We start from the raw sequence: 21,531 nt of genomic DNA on the forward strand, positions 1-21,531 counted from the left end.
TCTCTCTTTTCTGTAATTTTGGTTTCAACTAACAGTTGTATCGGTTGTCAGAAAACTGGAGAGATCAATAATCAAAGCACTTGCTCAAAACTCACATACAGTTCCAGCTTATTCAACTGATTAAGAATTCGCATCTGGTTCAAATGGTTGTGCTATTACTGCATTTCAATCTGATAAGTAGTAGTATATCTGGAATTATGTATTCAGCAGGGTAGGAATAACTCACATAACTACAGAAAACTTTGTTCTGTAGTTACCCACTGGGCGAAGTTTCTGTTTACGGAGCAAGTGGAAGTTATTTGCTGTGTGACTGGAGTTATTGCTCACTTGCCATATAAGTAAGACAGAGTTTCTCACCATATAACTCTAAAGTTCTTGTCTATTTGGCAGGGTGAGGTCTACTCACTATGTAACTGCACTCAACTACCATTTTTCAGCAGGATAAAAAAATGATATATTTTACAGGACTGAGCCTCTTTTATTCAGCAAGGCAATAGTTAATGATTCTAACTCTACAGATTTCTGTTTATTTATAAGCTAAGGGTCACTCGTGTACTGTTTACTCATCAGGGTAACAACTGTATGGATTTACCATTTATTCAGCAAAGTAATGATTCATTCAATAGCACTGATCTATCATACACAGCATATAGTCGCTTTACTGATTTACAAATATTTTTATGTTTGTACAGTCACTACACATGGGAGGCTAGTGAAGGCCTTCTTAATTCTGTAATTTCGAAATGTTCACTATTTATTTTCAGTAAGTGTTATTGTTCAACTTCATTTTTGATTTTCCTTCCATACTTTCTCCCTCATTATCAAATTATCAAGAACTCTCCTGGTGTGGAACTGATTGCACCAGCCAATATATCACAAGTGACACTTTAATCATGATGGATCCAGTCTAAGCCCCTCCTGAGTCAGCAGCATTTGGGATCCAATGTTGACTTCAACTGGAAAACAAAATCATTCAGGGTCCCTGTTCTGATTGATATCAATGACTCTTGCTGGAGAGTGCAGATGTTGGCAGGGTTAGGTTCAGCTCTGAAACCAAGCATTGAAGTCCAATAAATTGAAGGTGAATTAATTGAAACATTCTAAGTAACTTTAATAGTTTGCCAGAGAGTTGCACTTTATCTCAGCAAGCAGCTGATTTCTCCAGGAAGGACAGAGGGGGGGAAAATTTTGGGAAGAAATAAGCTTAATGAAACAGTACCCCAAAAGTGAAATCTACCTGTTTTGAGTGACTTGAGTGAGATGATGTTTATGGATTATTTTGTAATAGATGTCAGGCAGAAAAAATACCTATATTTATTTATGCATGTCTTTTATTACTAGATCCCAATTTAAATTATTTCAAATTATGTCATGGGCAATTGATTTTACTGTGCCCGGGATTCGAGAGTAGGCTGCAATGAAGATCCTCACCTTCACTGTACCAGGGAATGAGGGCATGCAGATTGAATTAAATTTGCAGTTCAGGTGCTTCAACTGCCTCTATGCCAGAAAAAGGTCAATGATGACTATGAACCCAGTTACTGTCTGAGATGTTTTCTGTTTTTTTCAAAAATAAATGAGCTCTTTCTTGTCCCCATCCCAGAGATTAAAACAGGAGGTGAAAACTCTCCCATTACCAGCGGCTGGCTAATTAACGTAACTGGCTTATACATCAGGATCCCAATAACTACAAAGACAGATCAAATGTCCATATTGTGGAAATAGTGAATCATTTGTGATACAAACTTAAAAAGGCCTACAGTATGTATTTGGTACAGTCTCTACGTGCGAGGGAACTTATCAAGTTTAAATGTTTCCACTCAAATTAGCAAAGGCATCTCCTGCCTGATTTGACAGCTTCCTCTGATGAGTGGACCACATTTGGAACAAAACCACTCTTCACTCCTTCCCATCCCTCTTGCATCATAATGTCACCCCTTCTGACAAGTTCGTAAATATCCCTTGTCAGATCAGTGAAGGCCTGTTCAACGTTGATGGAATCTCTTGCAGATGTCTCTATATATTTCATCTGATAAGCAGCTGCAAGCTTTTCTGCCTCCTCCTTCGACACTTGCCGCTGGGCTGCCAGATCACACTTATGGCCGACCAGCACAAAAACGATCTGGAATGGCTGCACATGGACTTTGGCCTCTTCCAACCACTCGTGCACATTCTGGAAGGACCTACGGTTGGTTATATCGAACAAGAGCAGTCCTCCCACTGAATTCCTATAGTACGCACGGGTTATGGACCTAAAAGACAGAGAGAAATAAGTTGAAAAGACCTTAGTACAAGTCAAACCTCAGGTTTTCATGACACATAAAATGAATTCTATTTTAGCACAGTGTTTGCAAACTTGTTTGCGGCCTTGGTAGTAATTTCTGCATGGCTTGGAGATGGAAGGATTAGAAATAATGGTAAATCTACTGTTGTGAAAAACAAAAATTAGAAAGCACCGCTAAAAAGACCACCTACAATTTACAAATGTTCTCCCTTACTCAGTCTCTTGAGAGAATTGATGTAGTTAACTGACATTTCTCCATGACTGACTGGCAGCTATTCCAAGTTAAAAGATCAGCAACTTCATTGTGTTAAAATCATAACTTTTCATTTCATTTTCCCCTTCCCTCCCAGGTCTTGTGTAACTACTTGATAATCTTGAGATAGTGGACAGGCCGTTTCCACAAGCAGATCCTGTGGTTTTATATAGGCCATGAATGGCACAGCGTGCTGAGTTATGGGCGGGATTTTTAAATTAGTGTGAGGGTCCGAATTGGAAATGAATGGGTTGCAATTTGATGCCACCTGTCTCCTTGCTGGTTGGCTGCCAACAACCCTGATCCCAAACCATTTTAATTGAGGGTGGCTCGCAGGCGAATTGGCTACTTGTCGCTTCCCGGCAGGCAGCTAATTGAGGACAATTAATGATAATTAGGTTCCCACGACAACTGGGATTTTCAGACGGCAATGTGGGCGGCCTATGCCCAGGCAGATGTGATGAGCTAAGGGAAGGAAGCAAATGCGGGGGCTTGATGGATCATGCGAGAGATGCCGCCCAAATCCATAACAACTGCTGGGCTATCGCTACAGCCACTGGTTGCGCCATGGAGGGGTTGCAAGTAGCTGCAACATTTAAACAAATAAAATGAACTTACCTAGCATTCTCCCTCCCTCTCCAACTTCAAATCGGCAGCTCCTACCTCAGCTGGTGGAGCTACTGATCTCTGAGGGCTGGACGGCGTCTCTTCGGCCCTCCAGTGTTAGGAGCTCACCCGCCCTTCCGGATTGGATGGTGAACCTTGCTTGCTTTTGATTGGCTGCATTTTTAAACATTCCCAATAGCAGGATATATCGGATGAATACGTGGCTGAAGAAATGGTGAGAGGGGGAGGGTTTTAGATTCCTGCGGCATTCCTAGGAGCGGTTCTGGGGGAAGTGAGACCGGTATAAACTGGACAGGTTACACCTGGGCAGGACAGGAACTGATGCTAGTGTGGTTGGAGAGGGTTGAAACTAAAATGACAGGGGGATGGGAACCTAGGCAAGGAGACGGAGGAGGGGGTATCAAGGACAAAAACAAAAGACAGAAAGGGGGATCAAGACAAGGAGCGGGAAGCCAGGAGGCAAATTTGACATTATAATATGTCAATGATGATGGAAGCCTGGGAATTAACCTGCTTTGCAGGTCCAACTGTGGCCGTTGGGTTTCCCAGCAGCTGCAGGAGGGCAAAGGCAGCCTTGGGGTTACACCCTGTGGGCCAGTAGGAGCAGCAGTGCTTCCTACTGACCCCTCAAGCTCCTCCCATCATCAAACAACATCTCTGTACAGCATTAATGCTGCCAGACCAATATTGATTATAGCTTAAAATAGTTTTGTTTGGCAACTGAGATAATGCCCTGAAGCAGTCAAGGACTGGAAGAAATTGACAAAAAACATACTTGAAGTAATAATAGTACACATCAACAGTCCGACGATGGACAATGTTTTGAGTGCAACAACCTTTCAGATATTTCTGAGCAAATGAGAACAACACACTGAGTTCTACACTGAAGTCACAACAAGGTCTGTGTTTTTTTATGTTGAAGGAATTCTTTCCTGTCACAGGTGTTAACTTTCAACGTCACAAGCAAATCCCTTCATCAGTCAACCTTCAGCGGTAATGGCCCCAAATTTGCTCTGAGGTGGATTACTGAGCTATATTCCCCACTGCTCCCATCTCCTGAGCCTGGAACACTTGCAAGATACCAACTTTCGGTTCACTGGAGCAGTTTGGACCCACAGGTGTGTTCCAAGCTGCAATCATGGCTTGGGCCACCCTGAAAGATAAAAGCCTGTCACATTGACATTTAAACAGACTGGTGGAGGAACAATAAACAAAACAGACACCAATAAAGGAAATTGATGGCAGGAAAATAAATAGGCAAATAAATGTTTTGAAATGTATACAAATGTAGCTCTAGATCCAGGATACTTGGATCAATTGGTATCTCAAGTGATGGCTGATAAATTATTGCTAAAAATTGATAATGTAATGTAAACTAAATGGTAGGAAACTGTTATAGAACATAGAACATTACAGCGAAGTACAGGCCCTTCGGCCCTCAATGTTGCACCGATCTGTGAAACCACTCTAAAGTCCATCTACACTATTCCCTTATCGTCCATATGTCTATCCAATGACCATTTGAATGCCCTTAGTGTTGGCGAGTCCACTACTGTTGCAGGCAGGGCATTCCACGCCCTTACTACTCTCCGAGTAAAGAACCTACCTCTGACATCTGTCTTATATTTATCGCCCCTCAATTTAAAGCTATGTCCCCTCGTGCTAGACATCACCATCCGAGGAAAAAGGCTCTCACTGTCCATCCTATCCAATCCTCTGGTCATCTTGTATGCCTCAATTAAGTCACCTCTTAACCCTCTTCTCTCGAACGAATACAGCCTCAAGTCCCTCAGCCTTTCCTCATAGGATCTCCCCTCCATACCAGGCAACATTCTGGTAAATCTCCTCTGCACCCTTTCCAATGCTTCCACATCCTTCCTATAATGCGGCGACCAGAATTGCACGCAATACTCCAAATGCGGCCGCACCAGAGTTTTGTACAGCTGCAACATGACCTCATGGCTCCGAAACTCAATCCCTCTACCAATAAAAGCTAACACACCGTACGCCTTCTTAACAACCCTCTCAACCTGGGTGGCAACTTTCAGGGATCTATGTACATGGACACCGGGATATCTCTGCTCATCCACACTGCCAAGAATCTTACCATTAGCCCAGTATTCTGTCTTCCTGTTATTCCTTCCAAAATGAATCACCTCACACTTTTCTGCATTAACTCCATTTGCCACCTCTCAGCTTATCTATGTCCCTCTGTAACTTGTAACATCCTTCCGCACTGTCCACAACTCCAGTGACTTTAGTGTCATCTGCAAATTTACTCACCCATCCTTCTACGCCCTCCTCCAGGTCATTTATAAAAATGACAAACAGCAGTGGCCCCAAAACAGATCCTTGTGGTACACCACTAGTAACTGGACTCCAGTCTGAACATTTCCCATCAACCACCACCCTTTGTCTTCTTTCAGCTAGCCAATTACTAAATCACCCTGAATCCCATGCCTCCGTATGTCTTGTAGTAGCCTACCATGGGGTACCTTATCAAATGCTTTACTGAAATCCATATACACAACATCAACTGCTTTACCCTCATCCACCTGTTTGGTCACCTTCTCAAAGAACTCAATAGGGTTTATGAGGCACGACCTACCCTTCACAAAACCGTGTTGACTATCTCTAATCAAATTATTCCTTTCCAGATGATTATACATCCTATCTCTTATAAACCTTTCCAAGATTTTGACAACAGAAGTCAGGCTCACTGGTCTATAGTTACCTGGGTTGTCTCTACTCCCCTTCTTGAACAAGGGGACAACATTTGCTATCCTCCAGTCTTCTGGCACTATTCCTGTAGACAAAGATGACTTAAGCCCTTCTAGTCTAGTAGCCTGAATCTCAGTATTCTCCTCGACAACATTGTCTTTTTCCTGTGTGAATACTGATGAAAAATATTCATTTAGCACCTCTCCTATCTCCTCGGACTCCAAGCACAACTTCCCACTACTGTCCTTGACTGGCCCTACTCTTACCCTAGTCATTTGTTTATTCCTGACATATCTATAGAAAGCTTTAGGGTTATCCCTGATCCTACCTGCCAAAGACTTCTCATGTCCTCTCCTGGCTCTTCTTAGCTCTCTCTTTAGGTCCTTCCTAGCTAACTTGTAACTCTTGAGCGCCCTAACTGAACCTTCATGCCTCATCTTTACATAAGCCTCATTCTTCCTCTTGACAAGTGTTTTGACTGCTTTAGTAAACCACGGTTCACTTGCTCGACCACTTCCTCCCTGCCTGACAGGTACATACTTATCAAGGACACGCAGTAGCTGTTCCTTGAACAAGCTCCACATTTCCATTGTGCCCATCCCCTGCAGTTTTCCTCTCCATCCGATGCATCCTAAGTCTTGCCTCATTGCATCATAGTTGCCTTTCCCCCAGGTATAACTCTTGGTATATACCTATCCCTTTCCATCACTAAAGTAAACGTAATCGAAATGTGGTCACTATCACCAAAGTGCTCACCTACCTCCAAATCTAACACCTGTCCTGGTTCATTACACAGTACCAAATCCAATATGGCCTCACCTCTCGTTGGCCTATCTACATACTGTGTCAGGAAACCCTCCTGCACACATTGGACAAAAACGGACCCATCTAAAGTACACAAACTATAGCGTTTCCAGTCAATATTTGGAAAGTTAAAGTCCCCCATAACAACTACCCTGTTGCTTTCGCTCCTATCCAGAAACATCTTTGCAATCCTTTCCTCTACATCTCTGGAACTTTTCAGAGGCCTATAGAAAATCCCTAACAGGGTGGCCTCTCCTTTCCTGTTTCTAACCTCAGCCCATACTACCTCAGTAGACGAGTCCTCATCAAACATCCTTTCTGCCACCGTAATACTGTCCTTGACTAACAATGCCACCCCTCACCCTCTTTTACCACCTTCCCTGAGTTTACTGAAATATCTAAACCCCGGCACCTGCAACAACCATTCCTGTCCCTGCTCTATCCATGTCTCCGAAATGGCCACAGCATCGAAGTCCCATGTACCAACCTATGCCGCAAGTTCATCCACCTTATTCCGGGTGCTCCTGGCATTGAAGAAGACACACTTTAAACCACCTTCCTGCCTGCCGGTACACTCCTGCAACTTTGAAACCTTATTCATGTCCTCACTACTCTCAACCTCCTGTATACTGGAGCTACAATTCAGGTTCCCAAGCCCCTGCTGAACTAGTTTAAACCCTCCCGAAAAGCATTAGCAAAGTTCCCCCCCAGGATATTCGTACCCCTCTGGTCCAGGTGGAGACCATCCCATTTGTAGAGGTCCCACTGACCCCAGAATGAGCCCCAATTATCCAGGAATCTGAAACCCTCCCTCCTGCACCATCCCTGTAGCCACGTGTTCAACTCCTCTCTCTCCCTATTCCTCGTCTCGCTATCATGTGGCACGGGTAACAACCCAGAGATAATAACTCTGTTTGTCCTCGATCTAAGTTTCCATCCTAGCTCCCTGAATTCCTGCCTTACATCCCTATCCCTTTTCCTACCTATGTCGTTGGTACCTATGTGGACCACGACTTGGGGCTGCTCCCCCTCCCCCTTAAGGATCCCAAAAACACGGGTTGATAAAGGATATGTAAGGTGCTAACCATTGAGGGGTTTCAAATCCCAAAAGTTGAATGGATGGGATCAGGTCAGGCTAAAGGGAGAGGCCAAAACACAAGATCAGCCATGTTCTCATTGAATGGTGGAGCAGGCTCGAGAGGCCATATGGCCTACTCCTGCTCCTAGTTCTTATGTAAATGTGCTGAGGTGGTGAGGGTTGTATCCTCATAAAACATGTGATGACAAGCTACTAGAACAGATACTGTGTGACATTTGGGAACTACTGGTCATTGTAATGTTCAGTTGGATATTTCTTTGGTAAAACTGACCTCACGAACAACAATGTAGTGGTATAAAACATCAAAACTGCTGACTTTGGAGCTCTGAGCAGAGGCTGTGAGTTTGTATCGGGAATCCAAACATAAAAATGGAGCAAATTGATTTGTTAAGATGGAGAAAAAAGAAAAACATTTATTTAAAAATGAGAAACAGAAAATGTGCATAAAAAGCATCTTTTAAAAGATTCACGCAGACAAAATTGACAATTATTGAGATTCGTACAAAAGGGAACCATAGATAATTAGAAATATTAGGGGGAAAAAGAACAATGGAGTGACTAATCACAGAGAGTCCTCAAACGTTTTACATCTGTGTTATTAATAGGAATATTAGGGGGTATCTACTAAAGAATAAATTGGGTAAGGCTATCACAAATAATCAGGATACAGAAGATAATATTAAAAGGAGCGGCAGTGTTAGAACTGCTATCTCAGCGCCAGGGGCCTGGATTCAATTGCGGCCTTGGGTGACTGTAGAGTTTGCATGTTCTCCTCATGTCTGCGTGGGTTTCCTCCTCCGGGTGCTCCCATTTCCTTCCACTGTCCAAAGGATGTGCAGGTTAGGTGGGGTTACGGGAGAGGGCAGGAGAGTGGGCCGAGGTGAGGTGCTCTTTCAGTGCAGACTCGATGGGCCAAAAAGCCTTCTTCTGCACTGAAGGGACTATATGGTATTCCTTGCATCATTTTTCACATAGGCTGGTTGTAACTCTTTCAAAGTGTGATGCACTATCAGTTACCACAAAGCCAAGAGTAGTGGAATAATCAAGGCTTTATTGAGCAAAGATGTTGTGCCTCCTATAGCTGGAACCAGAATGGCTGCAGCACCGGCGAGCACACACATTTATACTCCGCCTGCTGGGCGGAGCCAGCAGGCAGGGATTTACCCATGTACCTCTATTATACGTGTCTTACCGTAATACATATAATACTGCTAGTGGTGACTACCACATTCACCCCCTGTTTAAAAAAAGAGTCCGGCGGGGGTGGTGGAAAAAAAGAATTACAAGTTCAGTCTGTCGGGGGCCTTGACCCTCCTCTGCGATCGCCTCAGTCCTGGTGGTGATGTGGGCGCCGACTTGGTCACCTGTGACTCCGGGAGCGTGTTGTCCTCGTCTTCGTCACCCCTGAGTGAAACCAATGGGAGGACGGATCCTCCTGCGGTGAGGTTCGCTGGGGGGAGGGTGAGTGGTGCAGGGGTGAATGAGGGCGACTGTATCCTGGCAACCGTCGGCGTGTGCCACGTAGGCGTACTGCGGGTTCGCGTGTAGGAGGTGGACCCTTTCGACCAAAGTGTCCGACTTATGGGTCCGCACATGCTTGCGAAGGAGGACGGGTCCAGGAACTGTCAGCCATGTTGGGAGCGAGACCCCGGAGGTGGACTTCCTGGGAAAGGCCAAGAGATGTTCATGAGGGATCTCGTTAGTCGCGGTGTAGAGGAGCGATCGGATGGAGTGAAGCGCGTCGGGGAGGACCTCCTGCCAGCGGGAGACCGGGAGATGTTTCGACGGCAGGGCCAGCAGGACGGCCTCCCAGACCGTCCCGTTCTCCCTCTCCACCTGTCCGTTTCCCTGGGGGTTGTAGCTGGTCGTCCTGCTCGAGGCAATGCCCTTGCTGAGCAGGAACTGACACAGCTCAACCACTCATAAAATAGGATCCCCGTTCGCTGTGGACGTCGGTGGGGAAACCGAACAGTGTGAAAATGCTGCGGAGGGCTTTAATGACCGTGGCAGAAGTCATAACGGGGCATGGGATGACGAAAGGGAATCGAGAGTACTCATCGACCACGTTCAGAAAGTACGTGTTGCGATCGGTGGAGGGGAGGGACCCTTTGAAGTCCATGCTGAGGCGCTCAAAGGGGCGGGAGGCCTTCACCAGGTGCGCTCGATCTGGCCGGTAGAAGTGCGGCTTGCACTCTGCGCAGACCTGGCAGTCTCTGGTGACAGTCCTGACCTCCTCAATGGAGTAGGGCAGGTTGCGGGCCTTGATGAAATGGAAGAACCGGGTGACCCCTGGGTGGCAGAGGTCATAGTGGAGAGCCCGGAGTCGGTCCACTTGTGTGCCGGCACATGTACCGCGGGATAGGGCGTCAGGGGGCTCGTTGAGCTTCCCCGGACGATACAAAATCTCGTAATTATAGGTGGAAAGCTCGATCCTCCACCTCAAGATCTTGTTGTTTTTGATCTTGCCCCGCTGTGTGTTATTGAACATGAAGGCAACCAACCGTTGGTCAGTGAGGAGAGTGAATCTCCTGCCGGCCAGGTAATGCCTCCAATGACGCACAGCTTCCACAATGGCTTGGACCTCCTTTTCGACAGAGTGCCGAATTTCGGAGGCATGGAAGGTGCGGGAAAAGTGCCCGCCTGGGTGAGGGTGGCAGCCACAGCTATGTCCGATGCATCGCTCTCGACCTGAAAGGGGAGGGACTCGGCGACCGCGTGTATCGTGGCCTTGGTGATGTCTGCCTTGATGCGGTTGAAGGCCTAGCGGGCCTCAGCCATCAGGGGAAAGACTGTGGACTGAATGCGGTTTGTGCGGAACACGCATTTCTCCTTATTGTAAGTGAGGTTAAGGAGTTTGGCGGTCTGGAAGAATTTTTAGAGGTTAGCGTCATGGTCCTGCTGATCGTGGCCGCAGATGGTGATGTTATCTAGGTACGGGAAGGTGGCCCGCAGTCCGTACCGGCAACCATTCGGTCCATCTCACGTTGGAAGACCGAGACCCCATTAGTGACGCCGAAGGGAACCCTAAGGAAGTGATAGAGGCGGCCACCTGCTTCGAACGCAGTGTATTGGCGGTCCTCCGGGCGGATGGGGAGCTGGTGGTAGGCGGACTTCAGGTCCACTGTGGAAAAGACCCGATACTGCGCAATCTGACTGACCATGTCAGATATGCGTGGGAGGGGGTACGCATCGAGTTGCGTGTACCGATTGATGGTCTGACTGTAGTCAATGACCATCCTGTGCTTCTCCCCAGTCTTTACTACCACCACTTGGGCTCTCCAGGGGTTGTTGCTGGCCTCAATGACCCTTTCCCGCAGAAGCCGTTGGACCTCCGACCTGATGAAGGACCTGTTCTGGGCACTGTACCGTCTGCTCCTGGTGGCAACGGGTTTGCAATCCGGGGTGAGGTTCGCAAACAAGGAAGGTGGATCGACCTTAAGGGTCGTGAGGCCGGATACGGTGAGGGGGGGTAGGGGTCCACCGAATTTTAAGGTTAAGCTTTGGAGGTGTAACTGTAAGTTCAGGCCGAGTAACAGGGCAGGGCAGAGGTGGGGGAGGACGTAGAGCTGGAAGTTGCTGAACTCTACGCCTTGGACGGTGAGGGTCGTGATGCAGTACCCCCGGATTTCCACGGAATGGGATCCGGAGGCCAGGGAGATTTTCTGGGTGACGGGGTGTACCGCGAGGGAGCAGCGGCTTACAGTCGTGGGGCGGATGAAGCTCTCTGTGCTCCCGGAATCAAAAAGGCAGGTCGTCTCGTGCCCATCGATTTTCACCATCGTTGTTGCGGTCGCGAGGCCGGGACTGATCCAAGGTGATCGAGGCGAGCTGCGGCAGATGCTGGGAGGTCCCGGGCTGGTCAGCGGTGGTGGAGGTAACGGCAAGTGATGAACGGCCAGACGAGCAGGGGTCCTAAAGACGTCGCCCAAAATGGCGCCGAAGATGGCGGCGCCCACGGGGCGCACATGGTGGGCGGCATCAAAGATGGCGGCGCCTACGGGCTGCACGTGGCCTGCGGAGAAGAAGATCGCAACGCCCACAGGCCGCACATGGCTTGCGAGGAGGAAAATGGCTGCGCTCCTGGGTTGTACGTGGTGGGTGCAGGAACGCCGGGCCTGGAAACAGCGGCGACCGACCGGGCCTGGCAAACAGAAACAAAGTGTCCCTTCTTTCCGCATCCGTTGCAGGTCGTGCTCTGTTGTGTTTGGGGTGTTTGTTCTGCCCGCAAAAATAGCACTTGGGCCCCCCGGGGTTGGCTGGCTGCTGCGCGCTGCAGGCTTGCGGTGAGCTGGAATCGGCAGCTGGTGGGGCCCACGATGCCCACAAGGGTGCCGTGCGGTCGGGGGCGTACGACTGGACATTACGGGAGGCCACTTCTAACGAGTTCGTGAACTGCCTAGTTCCCGCAAGATCAAGCGTACCCACTTCCAGTAGGCGCTGGCGGATGTACGCAGAGCCAGTAGGCGCTGGCGGACGTACGCATACCTCATGCCCGCAACGAAGGCATCTCGGATTAAAAGTTCTGTGTGCTGGACTGCCGAAACTGCCTGGCTGTCACAGTTCCTTCCCAGGGTGTGCAGGGCACGCCAGGAATCGTCCAGAGACTCACCGGGGAGTTGCTGTCTCGTGGACAGGAGGTGCCAGGTGTATAGTTGGTTGACTGGCCGAACGTAATGTCCCTTCAGGAGCTCCATCGCTTCGGAGTAAGTGGGCGCATCCAGGATGAGAGGAAAAATGTCAGGGCTCACCCGTGAATAAAGGACTTGGAGCTTCTGCGAGTCCGAGGGTTCCTCAGCGGATGTTTGGAGGTAGCTTTCGAAGCAGGCTAGCCAGTGGTCAAAAGCGAGCACTGATTGAGGGCTCAGCTGCAGGCGATCAGGCTTGATGCGAAGATCCATCGTTTTAAAAATCTTTGCTCAATAAATTGATGCACTATCAATTACCACAAAGATGAGAGTAGTGGAATAATCGAGGCTTTATTGAGCAAAGATGTTGTGCCTCCTGTAGCTGGAATCCGAATGGCTGCAGCACCGGTGAGCACACACATTTATACACCGCCTACTGGGCGGAGCCAGCAACAGGGATTTACCCATGTACCTCTAGTATACGTGTCTTACCGTAATACATATAATACTGCTAGTGGTGACTACCACAAAGTTGCAGAACACCTTTATAGCAATGAATCTCACAAATGCACAATTACTACAAAGTAATAATTGCTATTCTTCCTGGACCTTCTCTGAATTTTGGAGAAAATCATTTTATGATGCAAAACAGAACATGCTTCCTTATTCTCTATGTTGTTAAGACAGCTGGCTCAAACTAACAGTCGGTGAACTAATACTGGGATAAAAATATTTTGTTAAGATTTGTTTGAAATATGGGTTTTGATAGACGGGAGTGTTTGGGAGGCACTATCTAGAAACATAGAAGATAGTAGCAGGAGGAGGCCATTCGGCCCTTCGAGCCTGAAACAGATAGGTTTGTGCTCCATAATTCTTAGCTTTATGAAACCTGTCCTCATATTTTAACACTTTACGCCTTGGCATCATTCTGGTGAATCTGCACCTGATCTTTTGAGAGCTGCTCGTTCTGACGGGATGAGCCTACCCCACTATCGTGACGTTGTGGGACCCACTGTCATAATATGCACCCATGCACATCATGAGGTAAAAGAAGGCAGTGACGGGCAGCCAGGTGAGTCAATCAACGTACAGAACAGAACACGACCAATCATCAGACAGAACACCAGAGGGGGGTTTCCGACTATAAAACACACGAGGCATCGGCACTCCGCCTCTATACACTGGTGACAACTGTAGTGACAGTCAGGGTGTACAAATCATTCAACACCTTCTACACGTGGATCAGAGCTAGCCTGGTCTAGATAGTTAATGTTAGTTTACTTAGAGTAGTGGAGAGTCACCCCACAGGCAGCTGTGTGCTTCGTTAGTGAAGTTCAATAAATCTTATTGAACCAACGCCTACGCTTGGTGTATGCTTGATCATTTAACTGCATCGTGTTGAGTCCATGTTACCCCAGGGTAAATAACACAACACCCACCTCCTGGCTTTTTTTTCAGCAGTATTTGAAAATAAGGCAGGAATACAGGAAGAGACAGCAGTGCATCCAGTGGACTACACCCTGCTTTTCCTACCCAAATTAACACTTTTTCACACAATGGGTGGAATTTTGCCATTTTTTGACAAAGCTATTCCTCCTGTTGCTTTTGCTTCTTTTCCAAATGACCTTAAATCCATTCTCAATACTTCACTGGTGGGAACAGTTTCTTGTATCTACTCTCTCAGGAACACTCATGATTTTGAATACTTCTATCAAATCTCCTCTCAGCCTTTTTTTCTCCAAGGAAAATAGTCCCAACTCCTCCAATCTATCTTTACAACTGAAGTTCCTCATCCCTCGAAGCATTCTTACGAACCTTTTCTGCACTCTCTCGAATGTCTTCACATCTTTCTCAAAGTGCTGCACCCCAAACTGGACCTAATACTCCAGCTGAGGCCAAACCCGTGTCTTATACAAGTTCAACATGACCTCCTTGCTCTTGCGCTTTAGTTCCAAGTCTTTCGCCATTAACAAAACCATAGAATTTACAGTGCAGGAGGCCATTCGGCCCATCGAGTCTGCACCGGCTCTTGGAAAGAGCACCCTACCCAAGGTCAACACCTACACCCTATCCCCAAATCCCAGTAACCCCACCCAACACGAAGGGCAATTTTGGACACTAAGGGCAATTTATCATGGCCAATCCACCTAACCTGCACATCTTTGGACTGTAGGAGGAAACCGGAGCACCCGGAGGAAACCCACGCACACACGGGGAGGATGTGCAGACTCTGCACAGACAGTGACCCAAGCCGGAATCGAACCTGGGACCCTGGAGCTGTGAAGCAATTGTGCTATCCACAATGCTACCGTGCTGCCCACCTAGACCTAAAACACCTAGAGCTATTCTTCTTGCATCCAAAGTTGATGAACCTACACTTCCCTACGTAAACAGATAAACTCTATATTGAAAAAATTACATCCTTGGTGGTCTCTGGCTCTCGATAAACCTCGCGACTAAAATATGTTGTTAGCCAACAGGACTCCATGAAGAATTCATTCATGTAATTTGCTATCATTTACTATCAAAGTACATCATTTACTATCCACATCATTTACTATCAAAGTAGCCTATAAGAAGCAGCTTATTGTAAAGGTTTACACCATTACCTTGTGGATTGATTCCAATTCTATTTAATATTTTACGGTACTTGGCCTTTATACCTTTTTAATTCGGTGTCTTATTTTATTTACAAATAAATTTCACCCAATATTTTAATATAACCAATGACCTGATGCGGATTTATTTTTCTACCTGTGAGATGATGGGCCTCAGCTTTGGAAACAGACTTTTTGCTTTGAGCACAAGACAATTGGATCCAGAATCAGTCTGAAGTGTAATAATGTCAAAACATCTCAAAGCACTTCACATACAGTGAATTACTTTGAAGTGTAGTGGCAACTATTATGGCCAGCTGATCTGTTTTTGGTAACTTTTGATTAAAGGCATAATCTTGGCCATTCAACTAGGAGAACATTCCACTCTCCTCAATCAATGTTAAGGAGTCTTATAGCTAAAGATAGCTTCTCCAGCAGTGTAACTCTCCCCTAGTACTCTGTTGGATTATATACTCAAGTCCTGCAGAGGTGTGAATTGGAAACCACAAATTTGTGGTTCAAAAGCAAGAATGCTACCAACTGAGCTAATACAGTACGAGAAAGTGCACAGTAAGCCTGCTCCATTTATAGATCAAGTAAAGTTCAATCGATCATGATCCTATTGAGCCCATTTCACCTGGTGAAAACATACTTCTACCCCTGGGATCTAGGGAGTAAATGTAAAACTGTATGTAATTCTTCCATGTCCTGCTGCTTTTCATGCAGAATGCTTGAGCATGTATTGATGTGCATATTTACGATAGTCCCTGGTAAAAATCTCTTTTGTACCCTTTCTAATGCTTTTTCATCTTTCCTCAAGTATGCGTCCAGAATTGTCCACAATACTCCAGCTGATGCTCAACCAATGATTTATGACATTCTAGAATGGTCCCAATGTTTTTATATATTATTTCTCGATTTATGAACCCTAACAATCTCTGCTTTCTAAAACACCATAACAATTTCTGCTTTTTAAAAAATTTGCATAGATGAACACCAAAGTACATTGCTTCACACTCCTCTGCACAGAACTCTATCTGCCATCCTTCTGCCCTTTTTGACAGCTTATAACTATCCTCATTATGATCTACAACTTTGACAAGTTTATCATCTGCAAATAATGCTGCTGCCTATTTCGGAATAGGAGCAGAGGAATTAGGAGCAGAAGTAGGCAATTCTGCTCTTCGAGCCTGCATTCAATCAGATCATGGCTGATCTCTTCCTGGTCTCAAATCCACCACCCCACCTATTCCCCATATCCCCTTTTTAAAACTAATTTAGAGTATCCAATTCTTTTTTACCAATTAAGGGGCAATTTAGCGTGGCCAATTCATCTACCTTGCACAGATTTTTGGGGTGTGGGAGTGAGACCCACGCAGACATGGGGAGAATGTGCAAACTCCACATAGACAAGTGTCCCGGGGCGAGGATCGAACCCGGGTCCTCAGTGGCGTGAGGCAGCAGTACTAACTACTGCGCACCATGCCACCCACTTCCCCATATCCCTTTAACCCAATTTTTATCAGAGATATATCTATCTCCTTCTTGAACCCATTTAATGACTCAGACTCCACTGTACTATGGGACAGCGAGTTCCACAAATTCTCCATCCACTGCGAGAAGTAGTTCCTTCTCATCTCAGTTCTAAATTTACCTCCTCTCAACCTATAACCGTGATTGCTCGTTCTAGATTGCCCCACAAGGGGGAACATTTGGTCTACGTTTACTTTATCAATCCCTTTTAGTATCTCATCCATCTAAACTCCAGCAAGTATAAACCCAAACTGTTTAATCTCTCCTCATACGTCAACCCTTCATCCCTGGAATCAATCTGGTGAACCTCCTCCGAACTGCTTCCAATGCCACCACATCCTTCCTCAAATAGTGATAATATTTAGATAATAACTTGCCTTTCAATTTTTTCGGCCAAAATGGATAACCTCATACTTATCTTCATTAAATTCCATCTGCCAAATTTTGGCCCAATATCCCAGCCTATCTATATCCATCTGTAAATTTTTTAATTTCCTCTTCACTGCCTGCTTTCCCATCTATTTTAGTATAATTTGCAAATTTTTCTATGTTACACTCTGTCCCTGCTTATAGATCATTTATATAGATTGTAAACAGTTGCGGTCCAAGGACTGACCCCTGCGGCACCCCACTAGTTACAGTTCGCCAGCCAGAGAAGGGTCCATTTATCCCAACCCTCTGCTTTCTGTCAGTCAGCCAATCCTCAATCCAATCCAATACGCTACCCCCAATCCCCTGCGATCTCACCTTCTGGATCAGTCTTTTATGCGGCACTTGTCAAATGCCTTCGAGAAGTCTAGATATACCACATTCACAGGTTCCACATTATCCAACTTGCTGGTTACATCCTCAAAGAACTCAACAAGATTGTCAAGCATGACTTACCCTTCATAAAACCATGCTGACAGTGGTGGATTGAGCTTTGTCTTTCCAAATGTTCAATCATCTCTTCCTTAATGATTGATTTCAGCAACTTCCCCACCACAGAAGTCAAACTAACTGGTCTGTATTTTCCTACATTTTGCCTCTCTCCGTCTTGAACAGGGCATCACATTAGCATGTTTGCAATCCACCGAGACACTTCGAGAATCCAGGGAATTCTGAAATATCATAACAATGCATCCGCTATCTCTGCTCCCTTGATATGCTACGGTGTAGGCCATCAGGTCCTGGAGACTTATCTACCCTTAATCCCATCAGTTTATTCAGCACCATCTCCCCAGCGATGTTTCTTTTACCAAATTCCTCTGCATTAACTGTAGTTTTGGAAACAAGTTTATTATCTTCTATTGTGAAGACAGAGGCAAAATATTAGTTCAGTGTCTCCACGGTCTCTGTGTTCCCCATTATTACCTCACCAATATCATCCTCTAAAGAGCCAACATTTACTTTAGCCATTCTTTTCCTCTTTATTTACTTACCGAAGCATTAAGTATCGGTGTTTATGTTTTCTGCTAGTTTCCTTTTGTAGCTCATCTTAGCTCTTTTGATTTTATTTTTAGTAGCTTTTCGCTGAACCTTAAAGTTTTCCCAATCCACCAGCTTACCACTAGCTTTTGCAGTAAAGTATGCTCTAATTTTTGCCTTTATGTCTTCCTTGACTTCCTTGTTTAGCCATGGAACATCTTTCTCCCTTTTAGAATTCCTCCTCCTCTCAGGAATATTAATTGAGTGGTATTTAATATCTCCCTGAACATCCGCCATTGTTCCTCAACTGTCCTACCCTCAATTATCTGTGCCCAGTCTACTTGGTCCGACTCTTTCCTCAGGCCTGTATAATTACCTCTGCCCAACACTAAAACTCTAGTATGGCACTCTGTCTTCTCTCGCTCAATCTGAATTTGAAATCTAGGCCATTTACAAAAACTGCAAAGAGGATTGGAGCCAAAACTGATCCTTGGGGAACACACTACTACAAATCATCTCCATGCGTGAAAAACAGCCGTCTACCGCCAGCCTTTGTTTTTTCTCTTTTCAGTAAATATCAGATTTTAAAATGCCGATTTCTTGTCAGTTGTGGAAAAACGTCATCAGGTAAGAATGAAGCATTCGGCCGGTTCTCAGGGTACAAATTAAATATGGCCAAGAGTGAGATGTTTGTGGTGCAGGCAAGGGGCCAGGAGAATAGACTGAAAGAGCTGCCATTTAGGCTGGTTGGGGAAAGTTTCCGGTACTTGGGGATACAGGTGGCACGAGACTGGGGCAGGTTGCATAAGTTAAATTTGACTAGAGTGGTGGAACAAATGAAGAGGGAGTTTCGTAGATGGGATGCACTCCCGCTGTCACTGGCGGGGAGGGAGCATGACGGTAAAGATGACAATCCTCCCTAGATTCCTGTTCATCTTCCAGTGCCTCCCAATCTTTATCCCATGGTCCTTCTTCAAAAGGACCGGCAAAATCATCATGAGCTTTGTCTGGGTGGGAAACCCCCGCGGGTGAGGAAGGTGATGCTTGAAAGGAGCCACAGCGAGGGGGGACTGGCATTGCCGAGCCTGATCAACTACTACTGGGCAGCTAACATAGCCATGATAAGGAAGTGGATGGTGGGTACAGGGTCTATCTGGGAGCGTGTGGAAGCGGCTTCGTGCAGGGGCATCAGTTTTGCAGCCCTGGTCACAGCTCCCCTACCGCTTGCACCGGCCAGGAACTCCACCAGCCCGGTAGTGGGGGCGGCCCGGCGGATTTGGGGCCAGTGGAGAAAGCATGCAGAGGAGGTGGGGGCGTCGGTCTGGGCTCCAATTTGTGATAACCATCAATGAGCCCCCAGAAACATGGAAGGAGGGTTTCGAGCATGGCGGCGGGCGGGGGTGAAGAGGGTGGGCAATATGTTCCTGGAGGGGAATTTTGCGAGTTTGAGGGATTTGGAGGAGAAAGCTGGGCTAGAAAGAGGAAATGACTTTAGGTACTTACTGGTGCGGGACTTTGTATGCAGACAGGTCCCATCCTTCCCACGCCTCCCGCCAATAGGGATTCAGGACAGAATAGTCTCTGGAGAAGCAGGAGGAGAGGGTAGAGTCTCGGATATTTACAAGGTGCTCATGAAGGGGGAAGAGTTCCAGACGGAGGAGCTGAAACTCAAATGGGAGGAGGAACTCGGCGGGGAGATGGAGGATGGGGTATGGGTGGAAGCCCTGAGTACGGTAAACTCAACTGCAACATGTGCCAGGCACGGCCTGATTCAATTTAAGGTCGTTCACCGGGCTCACATGACGGTGTCTCGGATGAGCAAATTCTTTGGGGTAGAAGACAAGTGCGGTAGATGCGCGGGAGGACCAGCGAACCACGTCCACATGTTTTGGGCATGCCCTAAGCATGCTGCGAGGGATTTGCGGGTGTCATGTCCCGGATGCTGAGAACAAGGGTGGTGATGAGTCCAGAGGTGGCAATTTTTGGGGTTTCGGAGGACCTGGGAGTCCAGGGAAAGAAAGAGGCTGATGTTCTGGCCTTTGCTTCCCTGATAGCCCGGCGGTGAATATTGCTGGCATGGAGGGACTCAAAACCCCCAAAGACCGAACTATGGCTTTCGGACATGTCAAGTTTTCTGGGTATGGAAAAAAAATCAAGTTGGCCTTGAGGGGATCTGTGTTGGGGTTCGCCCGAAGGTGGCAACCATTCACCGACTTCTTCGCGGGAGAGTGAACGTCAGCAGGTGGGGAGGGGGGGGGATTAGGGTAGAGTAGGAGGGATAAACAGGCGGGGAGTGTAGGTGGGAGAGGAGCGGGTATGTGCATTATGGTTGGGTTGAAATGTTGGTTTTCTGTTGATGCTTGCATATTTCTGTAATCTGTAACTGTTTACAATGCCAAAAAATACCTCAATAAAATTGTTTGTTAAGAGGTAAGAATGAAGCAATAATGCATGGTTGGCATTACCTGGATTACGAAAGATCTGTGGGGTTAATTGTAGAATTCCACTGTCAAACTGATCTTTCTATATTGACGCAAGCTCGATAGTCACCTGACCTCGCCGGAATTTACAAGATAATTTAAATCAAGATATAATTCATGTGTACTACTGGCACCGCAATTGCAAGATGGGTGGGAGCTGCATTCACTATGGACTGATGGCAAAATGTACAGGGGTGCGACCATTAAAATATTATTAGCTTTCAGGCTTTAGAAAGTTTGAAAATATTTTAGGGCAGCACGCTGGCGTTGTGGGTTAGCCCTGCTGCCTCACGCCACCGAGGTCCCAGGTTCAATCCCAGCTCTGGGTCACTGTCCGTGTGGAGTTTGCACATTCTCCCCATGTTTACGTGGGTTTCGCACCGACAACCCAAAGATGTGCAGGGTAGGTGAAATGGCCACGCTAAATTGGCCCTTAATTGGAAAAAATGAATTGGGCACTCTAAATTTATTTTAAAAAAGAAAATATTTTTAAAAATATATCAGTTCATCCAAAGATTCTACTGGGGTAAAGAGGAGGCCGAGAAAAATCCAAATCTGTGGGCATATGGTGAAGCTCCCAGCTGATAATATGAACCTGTTACTGAATTTGGAAATCCAAAGCACTCTCCACACAAGATGGAAGTGCACTCTCTGGCAGCCGGGATTAAACAGGGCCGCTGTTATGTATCAGTGCCCGCAGGCGAATGAACAATTGCAGGAGAAGATTCACATTCATTGATATTATTGTGCTATCTGAGACTGAGGTAGAATGGACCAGCTGTGAACATGCCAACCATTCACTGAAATGTCCCCATGTTGCAAATTGGTTGAAGTTGCCTTGCTGCAAATAGCAAAACTCTGCGACTGGCTCTCAGCTGACCCACAACAAGTGAAGGAGTTGTTCTTGGTCACTAGAAGGTGACTGCATCAAGGTTTCAAAATACGGCCTGGCATTTGCTGATCTCCCTGGCATGCCGTTTCTATTTCAACCATTACATTCTGGTTTTGAGGCATTTTACCTTGAACAATGAGTAAAGTTACCTTGAAATGTTTTTCTCAGAAATAGTTAATTAAAAAAGTCATAAATATGGAGAAAAAAAA

At 46.3% G+C, this 21,531-nt stretch overlaps 1 protein-coding gene across 2 annotated transcripts in view; it reads right to left on the reverse strand.

Annotated features, from left to right (window-relative positions):
• Positions 1 to 581: 581 nt before the first annotated feature.
• The window catches only part of LOC140421128 (ras-related protein Rab-39B), a 34,630-nt gene continuing 13,680 nt past the window's right edge, over positions 582 to 21,531 (reverse strand). For both annotated transcript variants that reach the window (XM_072505551.1, XM_072505550.1), the window contains exon 3: positions 582 to 2,252. In XM_072505551.1, coding sequence (XP_072361652.1) covers positions 1,826 to 2,252 — 427 coding nt within the window. In that variant the 3' untranslated portion in view covers positions 582 to 1,825. The remainder of the gene's footprint in view (positions 2,253 to 21,531) is intronic.

The sequence above is a fragment of the Scyliorhinus torazame genome, chromosome 5 (assembly GCF_047496885.1).
Source record: "Scyliorhinus torazame isolate Kashiwa2021f chromosome 5, sScyTor2.1, whole genome shotgun sequence".
Lineage (NCBI taxonomy): Eukaryota > Metazoa > Chordata > Chondrichthyes > Carcharhiniformes > Scyliorhinidae > Scyliorhinus > Scyliorhinus torazame.